At 29.9% G+C, this 23,175-nt stretch overlaps 1 protein-coding gene across 1 annotated transcript in view; it reads right to left on the bottom strand.

Moving 5' to 3' along the window:
- Positions 1-23,175, bottom strand: part of LOC148311936 (uncharacterized) — a 125,998-nt gene that overhangs the window by 67,604 nt on the left and 35,219 nt on the right. Inside the window, exons 3-4 of the mRNA XM_088278301.1 lie at positions 18,697-18,755; positions 1,961-2,050 (exon numbers count right to left, since the gene is read on the bottom strand). Coding sequence (XP_088134427.1) covers positions 1,961-2,050; positions 18,697-18,755 — 149 coding nt within the window. The remainder of the gene's footprint in view (positions 1-1,960; positions 2,051-18,696; positions 18,756-23,175) is intronic.

The raw sequence follows: 23,175 nt of genomic DNA, 5'->3' as shown, positions 1-23,175 counted from the left end.
ATTTTTGATCCCTCTGTAAATAAAAAATGGATATAACAGAGATCTTTAAAAAAAAAAGTCCCTTACGATCTCTTTTATATCCAAGTTTGGCTGTATTTTCTTTAATTTTACTTTTCAAACAATATTTTTGTCATTTTACTTTGTATTTTTTATTATAATAATTGTTTCTGAATGTGATAAATTTACAATTTTGAATGACCAAGTTTTCGTACGTTTAAAATAAACTTTTTTCGTTAATTATATTTTGAATAAATTTCATTTATATTATTTCATTCGTAATCATTATTATGGGACAATATACGAGTAAGTTTTTTTTTATTTTAATTTTTTAGTTAAAATAAAAATTTAACTTTTATCGGGACACATCAACAACTAAATAAACTTCAGAAAGTATTAAGGCATTACATACAGTTAAAAAAGAAATAAAGTAAAAGCGATTATCTCATACCACGTACGTTCGCTATCAAGATTGAATATCATGGATATTATTTTGTATTACCGAATCAATTCATAATAATAATATCTTATTGATAAAGGAAGGCGTGTTTGGTAATGTTGAAAATATTCAAATTCTCGGATCCGCCCAACCATTTAGAGGCCGTGTTATTTCGGTAATAAGAAAATCCCAAGGGGGTACTCCATGCTTTATCTTCGCCATAATCTTAATCTTTATCAAATTGTCGCCTGGGGTTTATTTACAAAACATTGATATTCAATCATAATCCACACTTGACTAGGTACAAAAAACCCCTTAAATATGCGGAAAACCGGATCTTCTCGGACCAAATTGCCCAAATGGTCGGCTAAACTCATAATTTACATTTAAATTGGTGTAATAATACTGCTATTACGTAGATAAATCGGTCGGTTCTCATAATACATCGAAGTATTTTGTAGATATTATTATTTTATCATATTAATACTTTAAATCTAAATTATTTTATCGATGTAATAATTATATTTGAATTATAAACACTTATTTTTCACGTTCTGTTTTTAACACTTTTACGATAAATTAGCACAATCATTGATGTGTCTTTTATCGGCATTTTGGAATAAATATTATACATTTGATTTATTTATACAACTTATTTTAAATCTTTCAAATATTTTCATAAATTAATAATTGTATTGTTGTCTAATGTTATGACCATTAAAAGGTATCACTATTATTCGTGTTCGTATTAACACAAACAAGCTAACTACCCCAACCTCAGAAACATCACCTAAAGCTAACGCCTCCCTTCAATTAAAAATTATCATTAAAATATTATCGAATATTTTCTGAAAAAATACCATTAAAGCAGTTAGCTGACGTCCGTATGATTTCAGTATTATTCTCAATATACATATGCGCATTATTTGGGAAAAAACATTTTGTGGTAAACCGACAACATTCTACAAAATTTATATACAGTATACATTATCCCCAGATATGCTTATATTTATTTTATTTAGAAAAAAAACATTTTACTTATCTGAACACCGTTTAAAAACGGAAGTTAAAGTGTTGTAAGCTTTAATTTAACTTCTATTCTATAAAAAATATACCATTTACATTTTTGTCATTTTAATATAGATAAAGACGAATATGGAAGTCTGGGCATTTACAGGGTTTACGAACTTTTAAAGGCTGATTAAGTGATAACTTTACACACGTGCGACATTCACCATTCTACCCATAATTGACAACCACACTATTCAATTGGACACACTCAAAATGCTGTGAAAATAAAAATCTTTGATAATTGAGTTGCCGACACAATTTTTAAAATGTAATTTGTGTATCGAATGAAACATTCCCAATTACAACTTTAAATTATCTTTAAACCGACCTTCCTGTCTGCTATTCGTTACTTCACATTAACATTCTCTAATAAAAATCAAGTGGCGGTCATTTTAAATAGAAAAGTAAGTTTTTGCGCATATTTGAGGCAAATAAAAACATTTAAAAACTCACCATAGAATGTCCAAGGTACTCCGCTGCATTATCAGAGATATAAAGGAGTTTTCCATTTTGTGTCATCATCATTAGAAATCCGCTCAAGGCCTGAAAAGGAAAAAATAGACAAATATGAGTCATTATACATTTTATTATAACTCCAGCTATTACTGAAATGACAACATTTTTTGCCGAATTAATCTTCAATGTCCATTTCGCACAAAACGATTCATCTGACAATAAACGAATTGTATCCGTGTGTAATCAAAATCATTTGAATATTTGACACTTAGTTTTGTATTATCAGTAAGTGGCAAGTAACTCGAAAAATTATATAAGACTATTATTACACAATTCGTGGATGTGAGCGGTAAAAAACGAATTAATTCAATGTATGAAGAAGGAATTAATTCAATGTATGAAGAAGAAATAAAAACCTATCAGCGGAAGCTAAACTGGCAGTGCACAACGGAGTCCTGGTTCCAACTCTAATGTATGGAAGTGAAACATGGAGTTAGCAAAAGAAGGATGAAAGTAGACTGAATGCAGTCGAAATGCGATCTCTCAGAAGAATGTGCGACAAAACGATGTATGATAGATGTACGAATAGTGAAATAAGGAAGGAATGCAAAGCTGAGATAAGCATTATCGATAAAATTAAGAAAGGTGTGTTGAGATGGTTTGGACATGTAGAACGAATGAGTGAGGAAAGAACAGTAAAACAAATTTATGAGGCGAATGTTAGCGGGAAAAGAAGCAGAGGAAGACCGAGAAAAACATGGCACGATCAGGTATGCCAAATACTTGAAAGTGGTCAGGTTAGGAGTCGTAACAATCGGCGGGTATGTATGAGGAGATGCATGAACGTGGAAGAGGCGAAGAATGTGTGCAAGGACAGAGTGGTGTGGCGCTCTATTCTCTCTGCCTACCCCTGCGGAGAAGCAGCGTGATGGTTAGTTAGTTAGTTAGTTATGAAGAAGGAGGAATAATACTAGGTTATCAGTTGTTATGGACATAATCATTTAATAAAAATTGAGAGTTTTCTAGCTTCGAAGTTATATTAAATTAATAAGAAGAGTACAAAAAAATTAAGGCTCTATTTTATAAAATGTTATAAAGAAAATAAATAATTTCAAATATTCCATGTATTTGTTATTTTTTAAGGTTCTGTTTCGAATCGAGGGTAATCAAAATAGAGTATTTTCATACAATATATTACTTTAACCATAAACTCTTAAATTACGAATAATATAAATAATGTTTTATAAAACAGTGAATAAAATCACCGTAAATAAAATTTAATTATTATACTGTATGTACCATGTCATTTAAAAAAAATATTCCTCATAATATGAATATCGATAACATTGAAAAAAATATGGATATTGTATATTATCTATTACGCTGATAAATTTAAATGGCGGTTATGTAATTTTTCATACATAAAAAAAAATTACGTTCAATATGTGACGCAGCCATTACGGTCAACATATCTGCTTAATCTCTTTTTCTCCTGATATGTTTTTGTTTATTCGTATTGCAATTAATTCTAACCTTTTTTCGTTGATACTATTGGGCAAGCACTATATGCCCTCTCAGTATAGTTTTCTATAAAACGCTTTAATGTGTTCAAACTATGAACAGTGTCACTAGTCTGTTTTCGATTGTTTGGAAGATTAAGCTTCGTAGAAATAAGCCCGACAATGTATATACATTTGTTTTGTATGAGAAGTTTAAATAAATAATTAAAATAAAACATTTACCTACGTCGGTAAGTGGATTAGATAACACTATTTATTAATGACATTAACATAGCGATTAAATTTCGACTTTTTTTCTTGGTAAGATAAATGTTGAGGAAAAAATAAACATGAGTCATTTATGTAACTCCAAAAAGGGATTGCGTTTTTGAATTTCTGAACCGTTCAACAGGTCATAAAGCTGGTCTGCGAGAGCACCAATTTAATGAATTATTTCGAGTCAATTATCTCGAAGGTTATAGTTAGGGCCATATACTTCGGGAGACTATCGATCAGTCTCACGTGATTACTGTTATCAGCTCACTTTGAAAAAAATGAGCATTAATTTTAGTTAATATTGTGCTAGAGTCAGGGTTGTGCAATACGTACAACAAAAAACTCGTGAAAAAAAAATCATAGGTGTTCATCATTATCTCATTTACTTATTGTTTTTTGTTTTTGTTTAAAGAATTTATAAATATTTTATTTAAAAAAAAAAAATATTTTCATAATTGTAAACATACATAATAAAGTTATAAAATGCGATCTCTCAGACGAAGGTGTGCCAAAACAATGTATGACAGATGTTCGAATTGTGATATAAATAAAAAAAATACAGGACTGGGATAAGCATTATAGAAAAGAAAAGAGTTATTCAAGGGTAAGGAGAAAAAAATTAAAAATAAAATAAAAACATTTGTTCGATACGTATTTTTTTTAAATCATGAGAAAAAACACGTCCGAACCCTAGCGCGGCTGTTCACGTTCTGAATTTTAACGTTTAAAAGATCTCAGCCTTACATACTAATACGATATTAAGACAAGTGAATGTTTCCATTGCTATGCTATTTTGAGACATCGCTCACTCCTTTCAACAACGTCATATATCAAAACTCGTCAATTTTCAGTTGTGTATGTTTTCGGATTGCCCAGAAAATGTACTATATTCCAGCAAAAGTGGCATATTTTAACTTAATATTCACCCGCAACAGCGCAGAAAGTGTAGTTTTTGCATTTTGAAGAAAAGGTATTGTTAAATTTGTTTTTTAATAAACTAAATCTTTTTCAAATGGAAAAAAAAACATTTTAAAAAAATCTAAAAAGATCTGTTGCACAGTAAAAAGATCAATACGTGGCTTAATATTTATCTTTAATACATTTCTTTATATTATTTAACTTTAAAAACGATCTCCTTAAAAATCATTTTTTTATAAATGACGTTATTGAAAGGAGTGAGCGACATGTTTTTAAAGAAGTCAGCGATGAAGCAACAAAGTCAACCCTAGGTAAGAGGCTGTATGGACCACTTGATTCTGTTCTCACGGAACAACTGTTTTAGGGGCGGGTTTCCCCTAGACAAGTCCAACCCCCAATGTGGATACAAATTAAGTCCAATCCGACGGTGCGTCATTACCAACCCTTTTGTTCTATTAATTGTGGGATATAGTACGCATTTCATTTAAATGTAAGTGTCTGATAATAAATCGATATATGAACACATCTTGGTATTTCAAAATATTCCAGTGTTTTTTTTTAATCAATATATTTTAAGCGATGGGGAAGTGATGATTTTACCTTGTGAGTCACAGATATGGTACATTATATGAAAATGAATTACTATTTTCTTAAAAATGTAATGCTATGTCTTTAAAGATCTATATGATCTCTATTGAAATCCACCAAATATTTTAAGTTAATACATTAAGTATTAAAATAAAACACTAATTTTTAGAGTCAACGAAATTGTATTTTATTAAACTTAATAGAATACAACAACTTTGTTTACACCACTTTTTTATTAAAAGTATACTTTAACCTACCGGTTTCGACAAGAACCTTGTCATCATCAGGGTTTATTAAATTCTTAAACATTAAAAACCTTGAAATACTCAGAATCAATTAATATTTTAATATTTTGAATGATTTAAAATTTAATAAACCCTGATGATGACAAGGTTCTCGTTAAAACCGATAGGTTAAAGTATACTTATAATTTTAAAAAAAGTGGTTTAATTTTACAACGTTTATAAAATGTGACACAAAGTATCTGTGAAAAACATTCAAGAAATGTATTTTATTATTAAAAACACATAAAAATAAACTTTCTGATAATTGTTTCGCCATGTTATGCCGTTATCAAACTACTGTCATTAATTTACTAAGTGCAAACTATAAACATTAAGTGTAAGTCCCTCTCTAAGCACAAATGATTTTAAGGCTCTAGACTAAAACCTGTTACGTCAGCAGGATTTAATTTTGAATAGAAAAAATAGGGGTTAAGGTCGACCCGTCGCTCCTCAGTTAGTTCTCACGACCTTAAACTCCGTTACCGGCTGCCATACACCTGTTTCAAAGGATAAAAAACCTTAATAAAATGGTATCCCAGTAATCATCTGACCACAACGGCTAAACCTTGTGTTTATATGGGCTATGGGCAGGCAGTCTAAAAAATGGTCAAATCATACACAGCGCCATGATGTAATCTCGGGAATCGAAGTGTGTGGTTAAAATAAGGTAAAAAACGAATCACATATAATTATTAGAGAAAAAGAAATTATTAGGAAGGAAAGCTTAACAGTGGAAAAAACGCTGATGTAATATTTGATTCCTTTTTGATAATATTTATTTATTTATTTATTGAACGGCTGAATCGTTTAAGATAATACATATATACAGTATCTAATATAAAATTAAAAAATACACTAATGAATACACTAATAGAGAAACAAAAAGTCTTAAAACAAATAGTCTTATAACATAAAATCATAATAAAATAACAAGTAGTAATCACTGGAAAATACACGTCTCCTTCAAACACTAACGGCGAATATTATGGGTATATCAATTTAAGGCCAAACTCACATTAATAAAACTCAGTTGGCTTCCGGCAATGCATAGAGCCTGTCATTGGGACCCATCCAATTTTTTTGTAAGAATACATATTGGATTTTTGTTATTTTTTGAAAAATGTATTTAAAAAATATTTCGTTTGAAATCAAAGAGTAGATAGTACTTGAACATTAAAAAAATACAAATAATGATAATAAGGAAATCAAAGGAAAAAGAGAGTTTAGGGAAGGAGGTAGAGGGAAAAACTAAGGGAGGAGGTTTGATGGACAATTAGGATTCTGATGATAAATAGTAATGTCTCAGACGTTTCTGAAAAGTTATTAGAGAAGGTGCATTTTTTACAAGGAGAGGTAATTCATTCCATAGTCTGGCCGCTTGGACAGAGAAGGAATAACTGAAGAATGATGTGTTATGGCGAGGAATGGAAAGTGTTCTTTCTTGGGAAGAACGAAGTGATAGACCATGATTTTAGAGGTATACACAATTTTCAGCCGGATATTTAGGTGCATCGGGGTTGTGAAGAATATTATAATGGAATATTATAATGTATGATAACGAGTATTGTAAAATAATTATAATATTATATTGTGGATAGCGGAGTCCTGGTTCCGACCCTAATGTATGGAAGTGAAACATGGAGTTGGCAAAAGAAGGATGAAAGCAGACTGAATGCAGTCGAAATGCGATCTCTCAGAAAAATATGCGACAAAACGATGTATGATAGATGTTCGAATAGTGAAATAAGGAAGGAATGGAAACCTGAGATAAGCATTATCGATAAAATTAAGAAAGGTGTGTTGAGATGGTTTAGACATGTAGAACGAATGGGTGAGGAGAGAACGGTAAAACAAATTTATGAGGCGAATGTAATTGGAAAAAGGACCAGAGGAAGACCTAAAAACTTGGCACGATCAGGTATAAGAAGTCGAAACAATTGGCGGGTATATATGAGGAGATGCATGAACGTGGAAGAGGCGAAGGATGTTTGCTGAGTGGTATGGCGTTCTATTCTCTCTGCCCACCCCTGCGGGGAAGCGGCGTGATGGTTAGTTAGCTAGTTATATTGTACGATAACAACAATCTGTATGTTTAAAAGGTAATTACAATCCATTAAGAATCATTTAATAGTTTATTTAATATATCCATTATATCGAATAGGTATCCTTTATTTTTTCTTGTTTATCAAATGGATCGTTAAAGTTCTGGACTTATTGTAGTGCATTTAGTTTGATTGATTTAGAAATGCGATCCACGTTACTCTTGATCATGAGAATTTATTGTTTTATAATTACAATCTCTTTGATAATAAGCCGCTACAATCTGTAGTTAATGAAACATATGTCTGGGTAATATGCAACACTTTATTTAGTAGCTAGAAATAAGCCATTAATCGATTTGTAAAAAGTCAATTTAAACGGTCTCAAACGAGACTGTGTGGAGAACGTTTCAATCAAAATTTTGACATTACTGATAGGCTTAAACATTTTGACTGCATAAGTGAAACATATGATTAACTATATGTAGCTATTTAATTTTTTGCATATAACTAAATTATCTGTGTAATTTTCCATGTGTTCTTTTTTTAATTATTTCAAATATTAAAATCAAACACTGATTTATCTACTGATTTGGCGTATAATTTGTAGAACACTGTAATTTTTTTTCCTAGATATATTGATCAATCTCGTGATACCACATTTTTGACATCTCAACATACATCAAACAAGAATAAAACTCTCCTTTATCCAACAAAGATGGCTGTTTTGAACTCGTATGTGCTGTGTCACGAGATTGATCAATGTATCTTAGAGTTAAAAAAAAAATAATAGTGTGGTTGTCAATCATGTGTAGAATTGGTAAATGTTGCACGTGTGTAAAAGTGATCACTTAACCAGCCTATGACAGGTCATAAGCCCTTTAAAAACCCGTAATACATATTCTTCTTCAAATATGTTGAGATGTCAAAAAATCTAGCATTGTTTATAGATATAAGCAAATCATGATCCATATTTGGAATATCTGTTTTTTTTAAAACAAGATAATCATTTTTTTACACAGAGTCGGCTCATTATAATGGAGGCTTTAATAAAAACATAAACCATACAAGGTATCTACCCATCTCGGAAGAGTTAGGGTAAAGCGATAGAAGCTCTCGTGGTTCTAGATCTCAATACAAACACCAAACACACCTCCCGGATGTTTTTTGTACGAATCAAATCATATGTTTTACTTTGAGGCCAATTTTAATTAGCTACATTGGATTATCCCGTAGTGAGATGTATCTAAATTTATAAAACATAATATTGAAGAACGTAAAAAAATGCGATGTGTAAATTTATGTTGATTATTTTTTAAAAATTAAACACTTGAGTATACCACTTTAATTAGTTTTATTTATATATACGACTAGTTTCGAAAACTTACAAATGTTTTCATCTTCTGGTAAAAATTACCACGTTATGAATTTTTTTTCAAATTGTTTGATTTTTACCAGAAGATGAAACAATCCGTAAGTTTTCAAAACTAGTCGTATAAAAATAACATTTTGAGTGTGTCCAAATACTTGTTCACAAAATCTGGATTATCTCCAATTACAGGAGTTATTATTATTATTATTTTTTGACATCTTGACATAAGTATATGAAGAAGAATATGGAATACTTCCATATTCTTCTTCATCTGTGTTGATATATATATATATATATATATATATATATATATATATATATATATATATATATATATATATATATATATATATATATATATATATATATATATATATATATATATATATATATATATATATATATATATATATATATATATATATATATATATATATATATATATATATATATATATATATATATATATATATATATATATATATATATATATATATATATATATATATATATATATATATATATATATATATATATATATATATATATATATATATATATATATATATATATATATATATATATATATATATATATATATATATATATATATATATATATATATATATATATATATATATATATATATATATATATATGTATAAAAAAGAGTCCTACAATAGGAGATAATCCAGATTTGTGAACAAGTATTTGGACACACTCAAAATGTTGTACATATTTAAATATGTACGCATTGATTAAAGGCAAAGTTCACTTGATTAAGTTCTCGGAGCTTTGTAGTAAAAATAACTTCCTTCTATAATAGGAGAAAATCCAGAGTTGTGAAGAAGTATTTAGACACACTCAAAATATTGTATATATTTAAATATATACGCATTGACTTAAGGCAAAGTTCACTTGATAAATTCCTTGGAGCTTTGTAGTTCCCACATGCTCCGAGCTAATAAACGCCAAACTCAAGCAGATCACCCGTTCTAGATAATTAATAAGATTGGTTTTTTGCTGTCGGAGCGACCATAAGCGTTGGAGCAAGCTGATATAATAAACTGTATAGTGATGTTAAATAATAATAATTAGGACCATCCCACTCTGGCGTCTAACTACGTATTTACGAGTTACGGGATTGAATATAAAATGGAACATACAGTCTTTTACGTGGCCGCTGGTACATTCTTCACTCTGCACAGGGTGTATAAAAAATAATGGTAACAAGGATGAGTTATTTTTTGACATCTCATCAAAGATGAAGAAGAATATGGAAGTCTGGGCATTTACGGGGCTGACGACCGTCATAGGCTGGTTTAAGTGATCACTTTACACACGTGTAACATTCACCAATTCTACCCATTATTGACAACCACACTACTCAAATTCTTGGAAGTTCTATATATATGAACTAATTTAGAAACCTTGTTCTTGAATCACTAGAACTTCACTAGAGACATCTATTGGTGAGATGTAATGAAACTTTTTACTAAGCAGAAACTCTTATAATATGAAAATAACTCCTGTAATTGGAGATAATCCAGATTTTGTGAACAAGTATTTGGACACACTCAAAATGTTGTAAACAAGGATGAGTGATTAAGTACAATGTTTGTAAGTTGTTTTAAAAAGGAACTTAGAAAAAAAAACTAATTAACCATCATGCCATACCAATCTGTCTTTGCAATAATCTTCATCTCTTCCACATTCATGCATCTCTTCATATATACCTACCCGCCGATTATCCGACTCCTGACTTGAACACTTTCAAATATTTGAAATACATACTGGATCATGCCATATTTTCCTGGTTATTCCTCTTATTCTATAACCAACCATGTTCACCTCATATTTCTAAAAGTATTATTTCTTCACCAATTCGATTCACATGCCCAAACCACCTCAACACACCTTTCTTAATTTTATCGATAATGCCCAGCGGTTTTTCCTTATATCCCTATTCAAACATCTATCATATATAGTTTTGACACACATTCAACTGAGAGAACAAATTTTCACAACATTCAGTCTACTTTAATCCTTATTTTCCCAACCCCATGCTTCTTCTTTTTTTTAGGACTAATTCCTGTCATTCTCCGGTCAGCTCCTGGGAGGTGGAAGACCAGCTATCCCTCCATCGTTTAGGTGGTCTTCCTGGGGGTCTAATCCCGCTTATGCTGCTGTCCGCTGCTATCCTCACCACTCGATCCGAACTCGCTCTTCCCATGCTTCACTTTCATAAAAACAAATTACAGGTATGCAACCATATCTAACGTTTATTTATCTTCTAATCTAAAAAATTGCAGCGTGGATCTAATGATTTTATTATCATTAAATAAGCGATCAAGTTATCACCCTGTTAATCCAAGGATTATTTGAACCATTTTAGAAAACAATATATCAAAAATAAAATTTTTGAAAAATAATCACTTTTAAAAGAATATTAATAAAATTTTAGAAATAATTCATTAGAACTTCACTAGAGACATCTATTGGTGAGATGTAATGAAACTTTTTACTAAGCAGAAACTCTTATAATATGAAAATAACTCCTGTAATTGGAGATAATCCAGATTTTGTGAACAAGTATTTGGACACACTCAAAATGTTGTAAACAAGGATGAGTGATTAAGTACAATGTTTGTAAGTTGTTTTAAAAAGGAACTTAGAAAAAAAAACTAATTAACCATCATGCCATACCAATCTGTCTTTGCAATAATCTTCATCTCTTCCACATTCATGCATCTCTTCATATATACCTACCCGCCGATTATCCGACTCCTGACTTGAACACTTTCAAATATTTGAAATACATACTGGATCATGCCATATTTTCCTGGTTATTCCTCTTATTCTATAACCAACCATGTTCACCTCATATTTCTAAAAGTATTATTTCTTCACCAATTCGATTCACATGCCCAAACCACCTCAACACACCTTTCTTAATTTTATCGATAATGCCCAGCGGTTTTTCCTTATATCCCTATTCAAACATCTATCATATATAGTTTTGACACACATTCAACTGAGAGAACAAATTTTCACAACATTCAGTCTACTTTAATCCTTATTTTCCCAACCCCATGCTTCTTCTTTTTTTTAGGACTAATTCCTGTCATTCTCCGGTCAGCTCCTGGGAGGTGGAAGACCAGCTATCCCTCCATCGTTTAGGTGGTCTTCCTGGGGGTCTAATCCCGCTTATGCTGCTGTCCGCTGCTATCCTCACCACTCGATCCGAACTCGCTCTTCCCATGCTTCACTTTCATAAAAACAAATTACAGGTATGCAACCATATCTAACGTTTATTTATCTTCTAATCTAAAAAATTGCAGCGTGGATCTAATGATTTTATTATCATTAAATAAGCGATCAAGTTATCACCCTGTTAATCCAAGGATTATTTGAACCATTTTAGAAAACAATATATCAAAAATAAAATTTTTGAAAAATAATCACTTTTAAAAGAATATTAATAAAATTTTAGAAATAATTCATTAACAAAAGAATAATTTCTTCAACATTTTTCACAGATTCTTTGTGGCACATTTCACAAACTTTATAAAATAAAACAAATCTGTTTTAACCACTTTTTATTGGTACACTTTATCCAACCGGTTTCGACAAGAACCTTGTCATCATCAGGGTATATGTACTAAATTGTAAAAAAAAAACAATTTATTTGGTTGGATAAAGTGTATCATTAAAAAGTGGTTAAAACAAAGTTGTTTTATTTTCAAAAAGAGTAACTTTATTCTACAATATATGTTGGTTACCACTTAAAGCAAACCGTAATGGTTAAAAAATTGGTATTCTTTGGCTACACTCTGTATTGGGAAAAGGTATATTATATCTGATATTAAACATTCTAATATCGTCTAATGTGAAGTTAAGGTTCTCACAATTTTGGATGCTGGAGAAATGTGGCTATTAAAAAAGTTTGCGGGAAATAAAAATTACATGCTTAGAAATATATTGAAAATATGATTAATAATAGTATTTAACTGAATTACCACTTAACATCACACAACATTTCAAAACGTAAAGTAATATATTATGCGTGTATAAATATTTCGTATATAATGTGCAAATTGCTTTAAAAAATATTTGTTCATTCGGATGACTTTGTGGAATAAAACGTTGATTCTTTAAAAATAAACACTTGTTTGAAATAAAACTCATAAAGTGGTTATAGAAGTGTTTTTTTTTTTAATTACAAGCATTAACAAAAATCTTTTGTGTTTTGAAAACATATGAAGAATAATTATTTATTAAAACGTGAATTTTAAATCATGAACATTTATGAAAACATCGTGATAAAATTTATGATTTCTTCATTCGACAAGAACTTAGAACTGAAAATGCGATAAAACGATCAATATTGTAATAATTTTCCAAAATGTATGGAGAGGAGTTTGTAACTTCCATGAATTAATATATAATAAATAGCAAGTCCAGAATTTGTGTTCACGATAGTAAAAATTAGGATGTTCTTGTGATACGATAATTTCGTGGGAGTTGCCATTATGTTATGGTCAACCGTTTCTCTACTCTATAATTATCACATCTTTGTATACATTTCTCAACGCATAAACATAAAAATCTAATATTTTTCTTTTGTTCTACCGACGATCGCAGATAAGGTGTATATTAATTATTATTATTGATTGATTATTATTTTACCCGAAACAAAATCCCGTTAAATATTTGACCCGATATTCACACAATATCTAAACAAATTAATGTAAAAAATAATTTAATTATAATTACGGTCGTACGATTTTAATTAACTTTTTGTGATGTAAGACTTTATTGATTTTTTTCAACCGTTTATATCATATGACGTTATCTGAGTTAGGAAACACCTTTAACGTGTTTTTCAGATCAACATTTTTTTATGTTTGCAGTTTTGGTGTTCGATGTACCATAGAAATGATTTATTTAAGTAAGGCTTTCACATTTCACATTATTTTTTGTTCAAATTGAATGATTGTGTGTGTTAACTTCAAAATATTGTTAATTTTCCCAAAAAAATGAGTAATTATATTTAATCATTAATTTTCCCAAAAAATGGCTGAATAAGGGATACTTGAAAGATCAGAAAAATTAATTAATATGGTATGGACATGAGGAGCGAATGGAAAACGAGAGAATGACTTAGAAAATATATTTGGCAAATGTTAGCGAAAGAACAGAATGAAGACGCCAGAAAAAGGCTTGGGACAATCAAAACCTTAAAACGGGTGGTGTCAAGTCTGCGTAATCGGAGGGTATGTATGACTCGATGCATGGATGTGAAGGAAGCTAAGAGTGTATGTCAGAACAAAAGATTGTGGCGTTCCATCCTCTATGCCTATCTCTGCTGGGAATCGGCGTGATGGTAGTAGTAGTAGTAATAGTAGTAGTACATTCAGTTTTAGGAGCTTTTTGTACTAGTGAAACCAACTAAAAGATACATTACGGTCATATAGGTAAAAGCAAATAAATAAATATTTAAACACACCAAACATCCTCATTGAAACAAACGAAATAAGTAGGGTTCAAAATTTAAAAAATGCAAAATGAGAAATATATAAAACGGAGATAAATTCTATGTTTGCAATGTTTATCTTCGAATACACGTTTTGTAAGTGAATCTGTCATGTTTTCGCTAATGCGAAATACGCACAGTGAATATGTGCATCCAAGCAACACTGAAGTCATCCAATTAATGCAATATTGTGGAACCAAGGAAGAGGTGCATCGGATGTAGCAAAATGTCGTTTTTCACAATGGATTATTAGATTGCATTCTTAATAAATCTTTTGGATTTGAAAATCTAAAGTACTAAGTTATGCAAAAAAAATGCATTTTTTTAAATAAAGAAAATAAATAACAAAGATTCAGTCAATATTCAAGTAATGTAAATCTTTAAAAAATAAGAAAGTAAATGTTTCTTTTTTTCAAAAACAAAAATCTCCGAAAGCTAGTCACCGATTGCTTTGAAATTTTACCATAACGTTGAATTCAAATGACCACGTTTTTATTACTTCGTTTTCTCTTTGATAGATGTGCATGGATTTTTTTTTAAATTCTGCAATGGCAGCGCCAACTGTTGATCGTAACAGCAACACATGCAATACTAAACTTTGCTCCTATCATTCAGCGTTTTCAATGTGTTTGATTGAATTGTTGTTACTTAAATATTTATGTACTTCTTTTCTTCACAAGCATAGTCAAATTAAACATCCGATTTGTGTACTTTCTATGTTCTTTCTATTTCATTTAACCAGACTGAGCGATAGCAATTCGTGATCGGGTGTAGCGTATAAAAAAAAATCTATTTTTTAATACATCCTATGTAGCGTTCATTTAATTACAAAATATTTCTACTTTTATTGTTGTTATTATATATTATACGAGTATTGAAAAATTCACCTATTTCTTCAAATTATAAAGAAAGATTTAGAATGAATACGAGTTTGTCTTATATTCTGATATAAGTCATGAAAGTCTAATGAAGAATCGGTTAATTAAGTTTGAAAAAATACCTAAGACTAAAAAAACTTAAGTAATTCTAATCTCAGACTTCACAAGGTTAACAGTACTTTGTATGATTTTCCTTATATGAAGATAGGATAAACAGGCTCTCAATAGTTGTAGGTCGTCTCACCACCATTGGTCCAACATCTAACATCCATACAGATGACGCTAATCAAGCCATTTCAAGTGCTACAGAAGCCAAACCAATAATATGCAATTAGTTCATTAGGAATCTAGAGGCTTCGTTCTCCACGTTTCGTCATAGATTCGTTTAAGGCGCGATGCAGTCATTTCGCGGGTCAAGAGTTAAGTGTTCGTGAATTAGCTTCATAAGAGTTATTTATTGAAGATTATATTGTTATGTTCAAAAGTTTATTATGAAACAAGAGAGAATAAAAGCGTTATTCATTATAAGGACCTTGGTTTTAGTAGTAGAGGTTTGAATACCAATATATTTTTGTACTTGAATTTATTTGGAATGTGTTTTTGTTATAAGTACATAAGTAAGTACAATTTTGAAGGTTTATTTTTTTTTCAAATTATGGTTTTAAAATATAATGACAAGATAAAAAGGAGAATAAAAACTGCCTTAAGCTGAAATTTTTTTTTTTGATAATTTCCTCACCTTTAAATTATTTATTTTTGTTTGCAAAACTTAAAATTTAATTTTGATAATTTTTAAATATCAAAACGATGTTTTAATTAAAAAAATAATGTTAATATCATTTTATTTAATTAATTTTTTTTATTTATTTATAATTGTTTTTCTTCCGCGGTTTTTTTTCTTTATTTTTTATTTCTTTATTATTGTAATTTTAATTTCATTTTATAAAAAAATGTTGTAAAACATAAATGGCTGACTAAGTATTGCACCCACCACTTAGTCAAGCTGGAATAAAGAGTTATTATTATTATTATTAAACCATATCCACTCCGTATGTGGAGCATATAGAATCCACAAACTGTATACCAACAAAATTTATTCAACGCTTTCCTCGCATTTTAATGAACAATATCGAAAATAATTGTCATTATCAAGTTGAAATAGATGGCACTTTGAATTCTGCTCCCAGACCAAAAAACACGGTCTCCGTTCAAACTGAGCGGCGTGTAAAATTGTTTTAACACACAATCCAATTAAAATTTAAATAGAGTACAACACCTTATAGGAGACGCGAACCCGGTACAGCCAGACTGCGAGACATAAATCACCGCTACACTACGGAGTATTGCAACACGGTGGTTGCCATTCGAGGCCCGGTTGTAAGCTTTCTCACTTAACTGCCACCTACACGTTATCGCCATACTTAGTCTATATTCTCTTCCGAAGATTACCAGTTAAACTAGGGTGGATGATCCGATATAATAAAGTTGTTCACCGTCTAGTTAATCTTGGCCGATAGATTGCTCCGAATGAATTATCTAGGTTTTTCTGGCGGTTGATAGCTAAGCGGACATCGGTTATGAGCAGGAAAGTATGGGACTTTTCTAAGTTTTCCAAAAATTGCATATTGTGTTGTGTTAAACAGATATCAAGATTTTAAAGGGATTTATTATTTTCCTTTCTAGAATGTTTTTGTTGAATCGGTTGGAAAAAGTGTACCAATAAAAAAGGTTCACACAAAGTTATTTTATTTTATAAAGTTTATTATTTTCCATTTATAACATAGTATAAGAGTGTTATTTTTTTTAAAATAATGATTTTATGTTTTTAAGAATTTAAAAAAATCAGTTTCAGTTAAAGGAGTATACAATATGTATAATTTAAAAGGGTGTACATATTTCTAGCGATTGCCGATTAAAAAAAAAAACACAGAAAAACGGTAAGTTTTTTAAGAACTTTCGTTTTAATACATATATCTTAAGATAATATTTGTCCATCACCGTAAAAATCTGTTACCTGGGTATACCCGGGGGAGTATAAAATAAATATTCCAATAACTATTAACGTATTTATTATTTTAGTTCTTTTCTATTGACCCCTCTGGAACCAATCAAGTAATCCCGTGAAAACCCGGGTTTTATAAAAATATAAAAATTGAAAATACTAATTGTGACACGATGCGTTCATCGTTATAAAACATCGTATGTGAGGCTTAGTCCTAATTTCAGTTGTTGCCTTAGGATGTTGAAGGGTGAAGAAGAAGGGGGTAGATGCGATTTTTTTATATATGAATATGATTATTTTTTTTATAAATGCGGAATGAATCAAAACACATGTCACGTAAAAGTTTTAAAGAAAAACTTTTTTAAATTAATGTAGGGGTAAGTGGTATAAATTTTGACAGTTAACGAAACTGTATTTCTCTGTTAATTGCAAGGCTTGCTGCCATGTTTTCACCACTTTCATTTAAGGCGGTGAATTCAATGGGGTGTAAGATCAGCAGCGACCTGTGACTATTACCAATTTAGTTGCGCCGGTCCGGTGCAGTAACCGAGGAGGCGATTTAATTCGTAAGCAATTAAACTGAGAAAAGGAGTAAAATAAAAATTGCCACACTCCAAAATCAACCCTTTAATTCATATGGCAAAATAAACAAGTTATAAAAAAGAAAAGTATCTTATGAAGTATAAAATAAACATTTTTATTATTTCTTGAATGTTTTCTGCAGATACTTAATGGCACATTTTATAAACTTTATAAAATTAATCAACTTTGTTTTAACCACTTTTTATTTAGGATTTTTTAGGGAGTATGTGGAAGTTTTTGGTGAGAGTATTTTAATGTTTTTGATATATTAGAATTTAATAAACCCTGATGATGACAAGGTTCTTGTCAAAATCGGTAGGTTAAATTGTATTAGTAAAAATGTGTCGAATGACGAATTATTTTAAAATTAAAGGTCAAGTCATGAACAATTTAAATTCTGATAAAAACGTAAATTAATAATACGCTTTTCTAAAATTCTTTACCATTATTGTCTATGTTGTCATTAAACTAATTCCCACCCTCTTGTTGCTACCCCACTCATCTCTTTATACACTTCAATATTTTGAAATGTTGAAAATCAATATGATGAAAATTTTAAGCTTAGAGATTTATTTAGTAATCATGAGATAAAAGTTTTTTTCTGCAAACCCGGTAGTATAAAGATATTTAATAATTTTACTTTTTTGTCAGTTACATATAAGATTGATTAATGTTCATATATGTATAATATCCGTTATTTGGAGCACATTTTAATATAACTGATTGTTCGAAATTTATCGAAAAAATTAGTTCAATTACCTTGGAAAATCCTATGTTAGGTGTTGGAGCTTGATGACTGATGTCGAGTCTCTTAAAAACTGAAAATACAAAAAACATTATTTAGGTACATCTTACTAATTCAAGATTATCCGTAATTTATTAAATTTAAAAATGAAGTTTTTTCGAAACAATATAAATTCTAATTTATTTTTAATGTTTGATGTTAAATTTACTTTTAGTTTTTGTATTATATATATAAATTGTACATAAAAACGCTTGTTTATTACCACTTGAGTATAATACTTAGGTGGTAATACCATGTCTTACCACACAGCGAATGGCGAAACAATAAATAAAATATAAATTAATATAAATAAATATATGTATATAACACGGTCTTGAAATACTAGTGTAAAAAATAAAAGTTGAGTAACGGTCTATGAAAAAAAACATTATCGTACTCGAAATAAAACGTTAATCAAGTTTTATCAATGAATAAGAGTTAATTAATTGAATTTGTATAGAGAATAAAGCAGCGAGACAGTGTTGATTGATAATTCGACGAATGTTTGAAATGATAGATAGTGTATTAAACGGTTTAATTACTGTTGCGTGCATCTTACTCCTTACACAATCATCCCGGCCCACACAGAATCCAATATTTAATTACCTCCATTCTAGAAGAGCATCCGATGATGTTGATTAATGATATCTGATTGCTAACATTTAAGGAATTACTTGCTTCATTTCACCGAAACATTGCAAACATTACAATGATTAAAGAAAACACTTCGTTTTTTACCACTTGAGTTTTATTATAGAATATATTAGAATTCTTATAAATAGCGGTCTTGTTAGTAATTATTTTTCGGAATTTGCAAATCTTATAAAAGATACTATCACTCATTTCACTCTCATAAATTAAAATTATTACACCTTGTTCCATATAAAGGCCAAATTATGAATTATCTTGAAAATTTAGAAATACAAAAAAACCTCAATTCTAATAATAATTTATTAAATAATATGTTGTTTCAAAATTCTTCGCCATTGCTTTCCATTTTTCCTTTGTTTTCAAATTCCGTTCCTTGACTAACCCCTTCCCCTTACTTTCCCCTCTCTTTATTTTTAGAACAATTTTATATTTTATATTTAAGTTATTATACAGACCTGAATGATGGAAGTTTAACTTCTGAAACATGTAGTCTATAATAAAACTCAAGTGGTAAAAAACGAAGGGTTTTCTTTAATTATTGTAATATGTCTTACCACAAAGTTAATGCCGAAACAATAAATAAAATATTGCAAATATTTATATCATCGATAAAACTGAGAAACAAGAATAAAAATCAAGCATCCCTATGACCTTTTCTCTACTTTTTGTGGTCAGTGTAGGCAATCGAGTAAAAAAATCGATTGCCAACATTTATGGAATTACTTGCACGATATGTATAATCGTACATATATTGATGTGCCTATGGTGAGTATATATATATATTTTATCTACAAATGCAATTTATTTGACCAACATGAACGTTACAATTATTTACAACATTTTGGGTGTGTCCAAACACTTGTTAATATAAGAGTTTCTTCTTAATAAAGAGCATCTTTTCATCTCGCCAACAGATGTCTCTAGTGAAGTTCAAGTGATTCAAGAACAAGGTTTCTAAATTGGTTCATATATATAGAACTTCCTTCATATAAAGAAGAATTTGAGTAGTGTAGTTGTCAATAATGGGTAGAAATGGTGGATGTTACACGTGTAAAAAGTGATCACTTTAAGCAGCCTATCACGGTCATCAATCCCGTAAATGCCCAGACATCCACATTCTTCTTCATCTTTGATGAGATGTCAAAAAATAATGTTACAATTATTGACAAAAAATATTTTAAACATGGATTATATGGTTTTTAAACCATATAATTTGACAGAATAATAAGTACCAACATTAATAATGATTAATAATTTAATATTTTATAACTTTAGAACAAATCACAAGATTTGCTCAAGTTTGTTCAAGTGCCTCATTTTTTTGTTTTAACAGAATGAGGACGGGCTAAAATGACATTCGACCAGATCAATCCGAGCCTAAAATCTGGTGTTGTCAAAAGTCCACGTAATCGAACGATATTACTAGATGTATGGATGTGAAGGAAGTCAGGACAGAGTGCGGCTTTGCATCTTCTCTGCCTATCCCTACGGGGAAACGGAGTGATGGTGATAGTAGTAGTACTTTTTGTATCAAGGTATTGTAAAAGAGTGTACTTTTAGGTAATATAACACTCTCCTTATCATTTTCATCTCTCGGTTTGTGTAATACCAATTAAAAGTGTTTTTAAACATTTGAGTGGATGAAACACAAAGTGAATGATGAATGATAAGGAGAGTGTTATATTACCATACCACATAGTTAACAATGCTTTAAATATACAAAAAATATGCACTTTAAGGTAGCTACTTGATCTGGTATGGAAAAATATCAAGGTCAATTTGATCACAGTAAACTTGGGATTATATTTCTAAGTCTGCAAATTTCGTGCAATAAATTGAAGAGTTTCATCCACTTCTTATACTTTCGAAATGCGTGTAATAAATCATATTCCATCGATTGATAGACCGATCTGAGGCAGTATAATGATAGAATTACCTTTTGTATTCGGCTTTGATTGTATTACAGCATTTCCAAAGATCGAATCTTACCTACCGCAGAGCTCTTGATATTTGAATCAGCCTCCAATAATTATATCAAATCTAGACTAGGTACGTACCGGGCTATGGAATCCTCCAAAAGCACTGTTGCACAATGGCACACAAAGAGAGGGCAATAAATAATACCGCCATATAATATACACCCGAAATGACAACGCAGCATGGTATAACAACTATTTGAGTATTTATTTGGTATTTTCTTAAGTAATTGGAGTTGTAATTTTTTAAAAGTAATTGGAGTTGAAATTCCTATAAGATATCGACGTCTTATCTTATTGGATATATCGTAGTCGTACAGGAGAAAGTGACCAACTAAAAAAATACAAATAGTTTAGGAGGGCCATTTAAGTCACATTTGTTTGGCAAGAAAATAAACATCATGCAGTTTGCCATTTTTAACAAGTCAATATATTCCAAGTTAAAAATCGCTTTGGAATTTTTTCAGGGCAATATTAAGCTAGTAAGATATCAAATAGTCAATGATCACGTTTTTGTAAACGAATGCACTTGGTCACTTTCTCCTGTACGACTACGATATATAAATATGGATATAAGTATGAAATAAATATAAGTCTTAAGCCCTGTAAATGCCCAGACATCCATATTCTTCTTCAAGTATGTTTTTCATTGTTTCGGCATTCACTTTGTGGTACGAAATAATTAAATTATAAATAAAACGTTTGTTTTTTACCTCTTGAGTACTTTATATTAATGACTAGTTTCAGAAGCTACAGATGCCTCCATCTACGAGTATGAATATAAACTGTAGAACACCATACCAACCTGTCTTCGAAAAATTCTTCGTCTCTTCCACATTCATGAATCTCTTTATACATATCTGCTGATTATTCTGACTGATTTTTAAATACCTGACCACTTCAATTATTTGATAAACTTGATCATGCCAAGTATTCCTTGGTCTCCCCCTGCTTCTATTACTAACCACGTTCGCCTTATAATTTTTTTTACTGCTCTTTCTTCACTTCTTCGTTCTGTGCATTCTACTTAGTAAAAGATTACACACATTATTTAAGTGATCTCTTTTAAGCATCCTGTATTCTATATTTTCATCTCTCAAACCTTTTTTGTATTTATCAATATTTTCTGATATAAAACGTAGTATAGTTATTCTTTAATAAATCCCCAAAACGAACTTATTTGTTAACTGAACGCCAAACGAAGCGCCAAAAAAACAAAACTTTAATAAACGGCAAATAAAGATATACAAACCGATAAGAAGAACAAAAAATTAAATGAAAAAAAAAATGAATGCATCCTCCTTGTAAAATTTTATTTGAACGAGTGGTCAGACAGGACCAATTTGAATAATTATTTAAACGATATCAGTTATTCTTTAAAGTGGTCACACTCTTACACGTATAACAATATTTCGATTGTTATCTCTTAACTAAATTACCACTTTATATGACGCTCACTTGAGAAACCTGTTATGTTGAATTGGACATCGTTTTTAGTGTCCTAAAGCAGAACACAGCAACGATTTAAAATTTATATATTTTTAAAATTTGTTTAATGTCATCGCTAAGCTTAAAATATGTTTATTTCAAGAAAGATAATTTATTTTATTTTATTTTATTTATTTATTTATTTTCATAATACATAGATACATTCAATATACATATTCATTTCATATACACATTTATTATACGTATTACGGCTCTTTAGGCATGGCCTGTGTTGAGCCGAATACTAACATGGTAATACAAAATTTATATATATTTATTATAAATTCAGCTACTATATAATATTTATATAATATTATATACTAGCTGAATTTTTTTATT

Source organism: Brachycentrus maculatus, unplaced genomic scaffold (genome assembly GCF_059751285.1).
Source record: "Brachycentrus maculatus isolate JH-2025_06_01 unplaced genomic scaffold, ASM5975128v1 h1tg000055l, whole genome shotgun sequence".
Lineage (NCBI taxonomy): Eukaryota > Metazoa > Arthropoda > Insecta > Trichoptera > Brachycentridae > Brachycentrus > Brachycentrus maculatus.
This window is presented reverse-complemented; position numbering and strand designations above follow the sequence as displayed.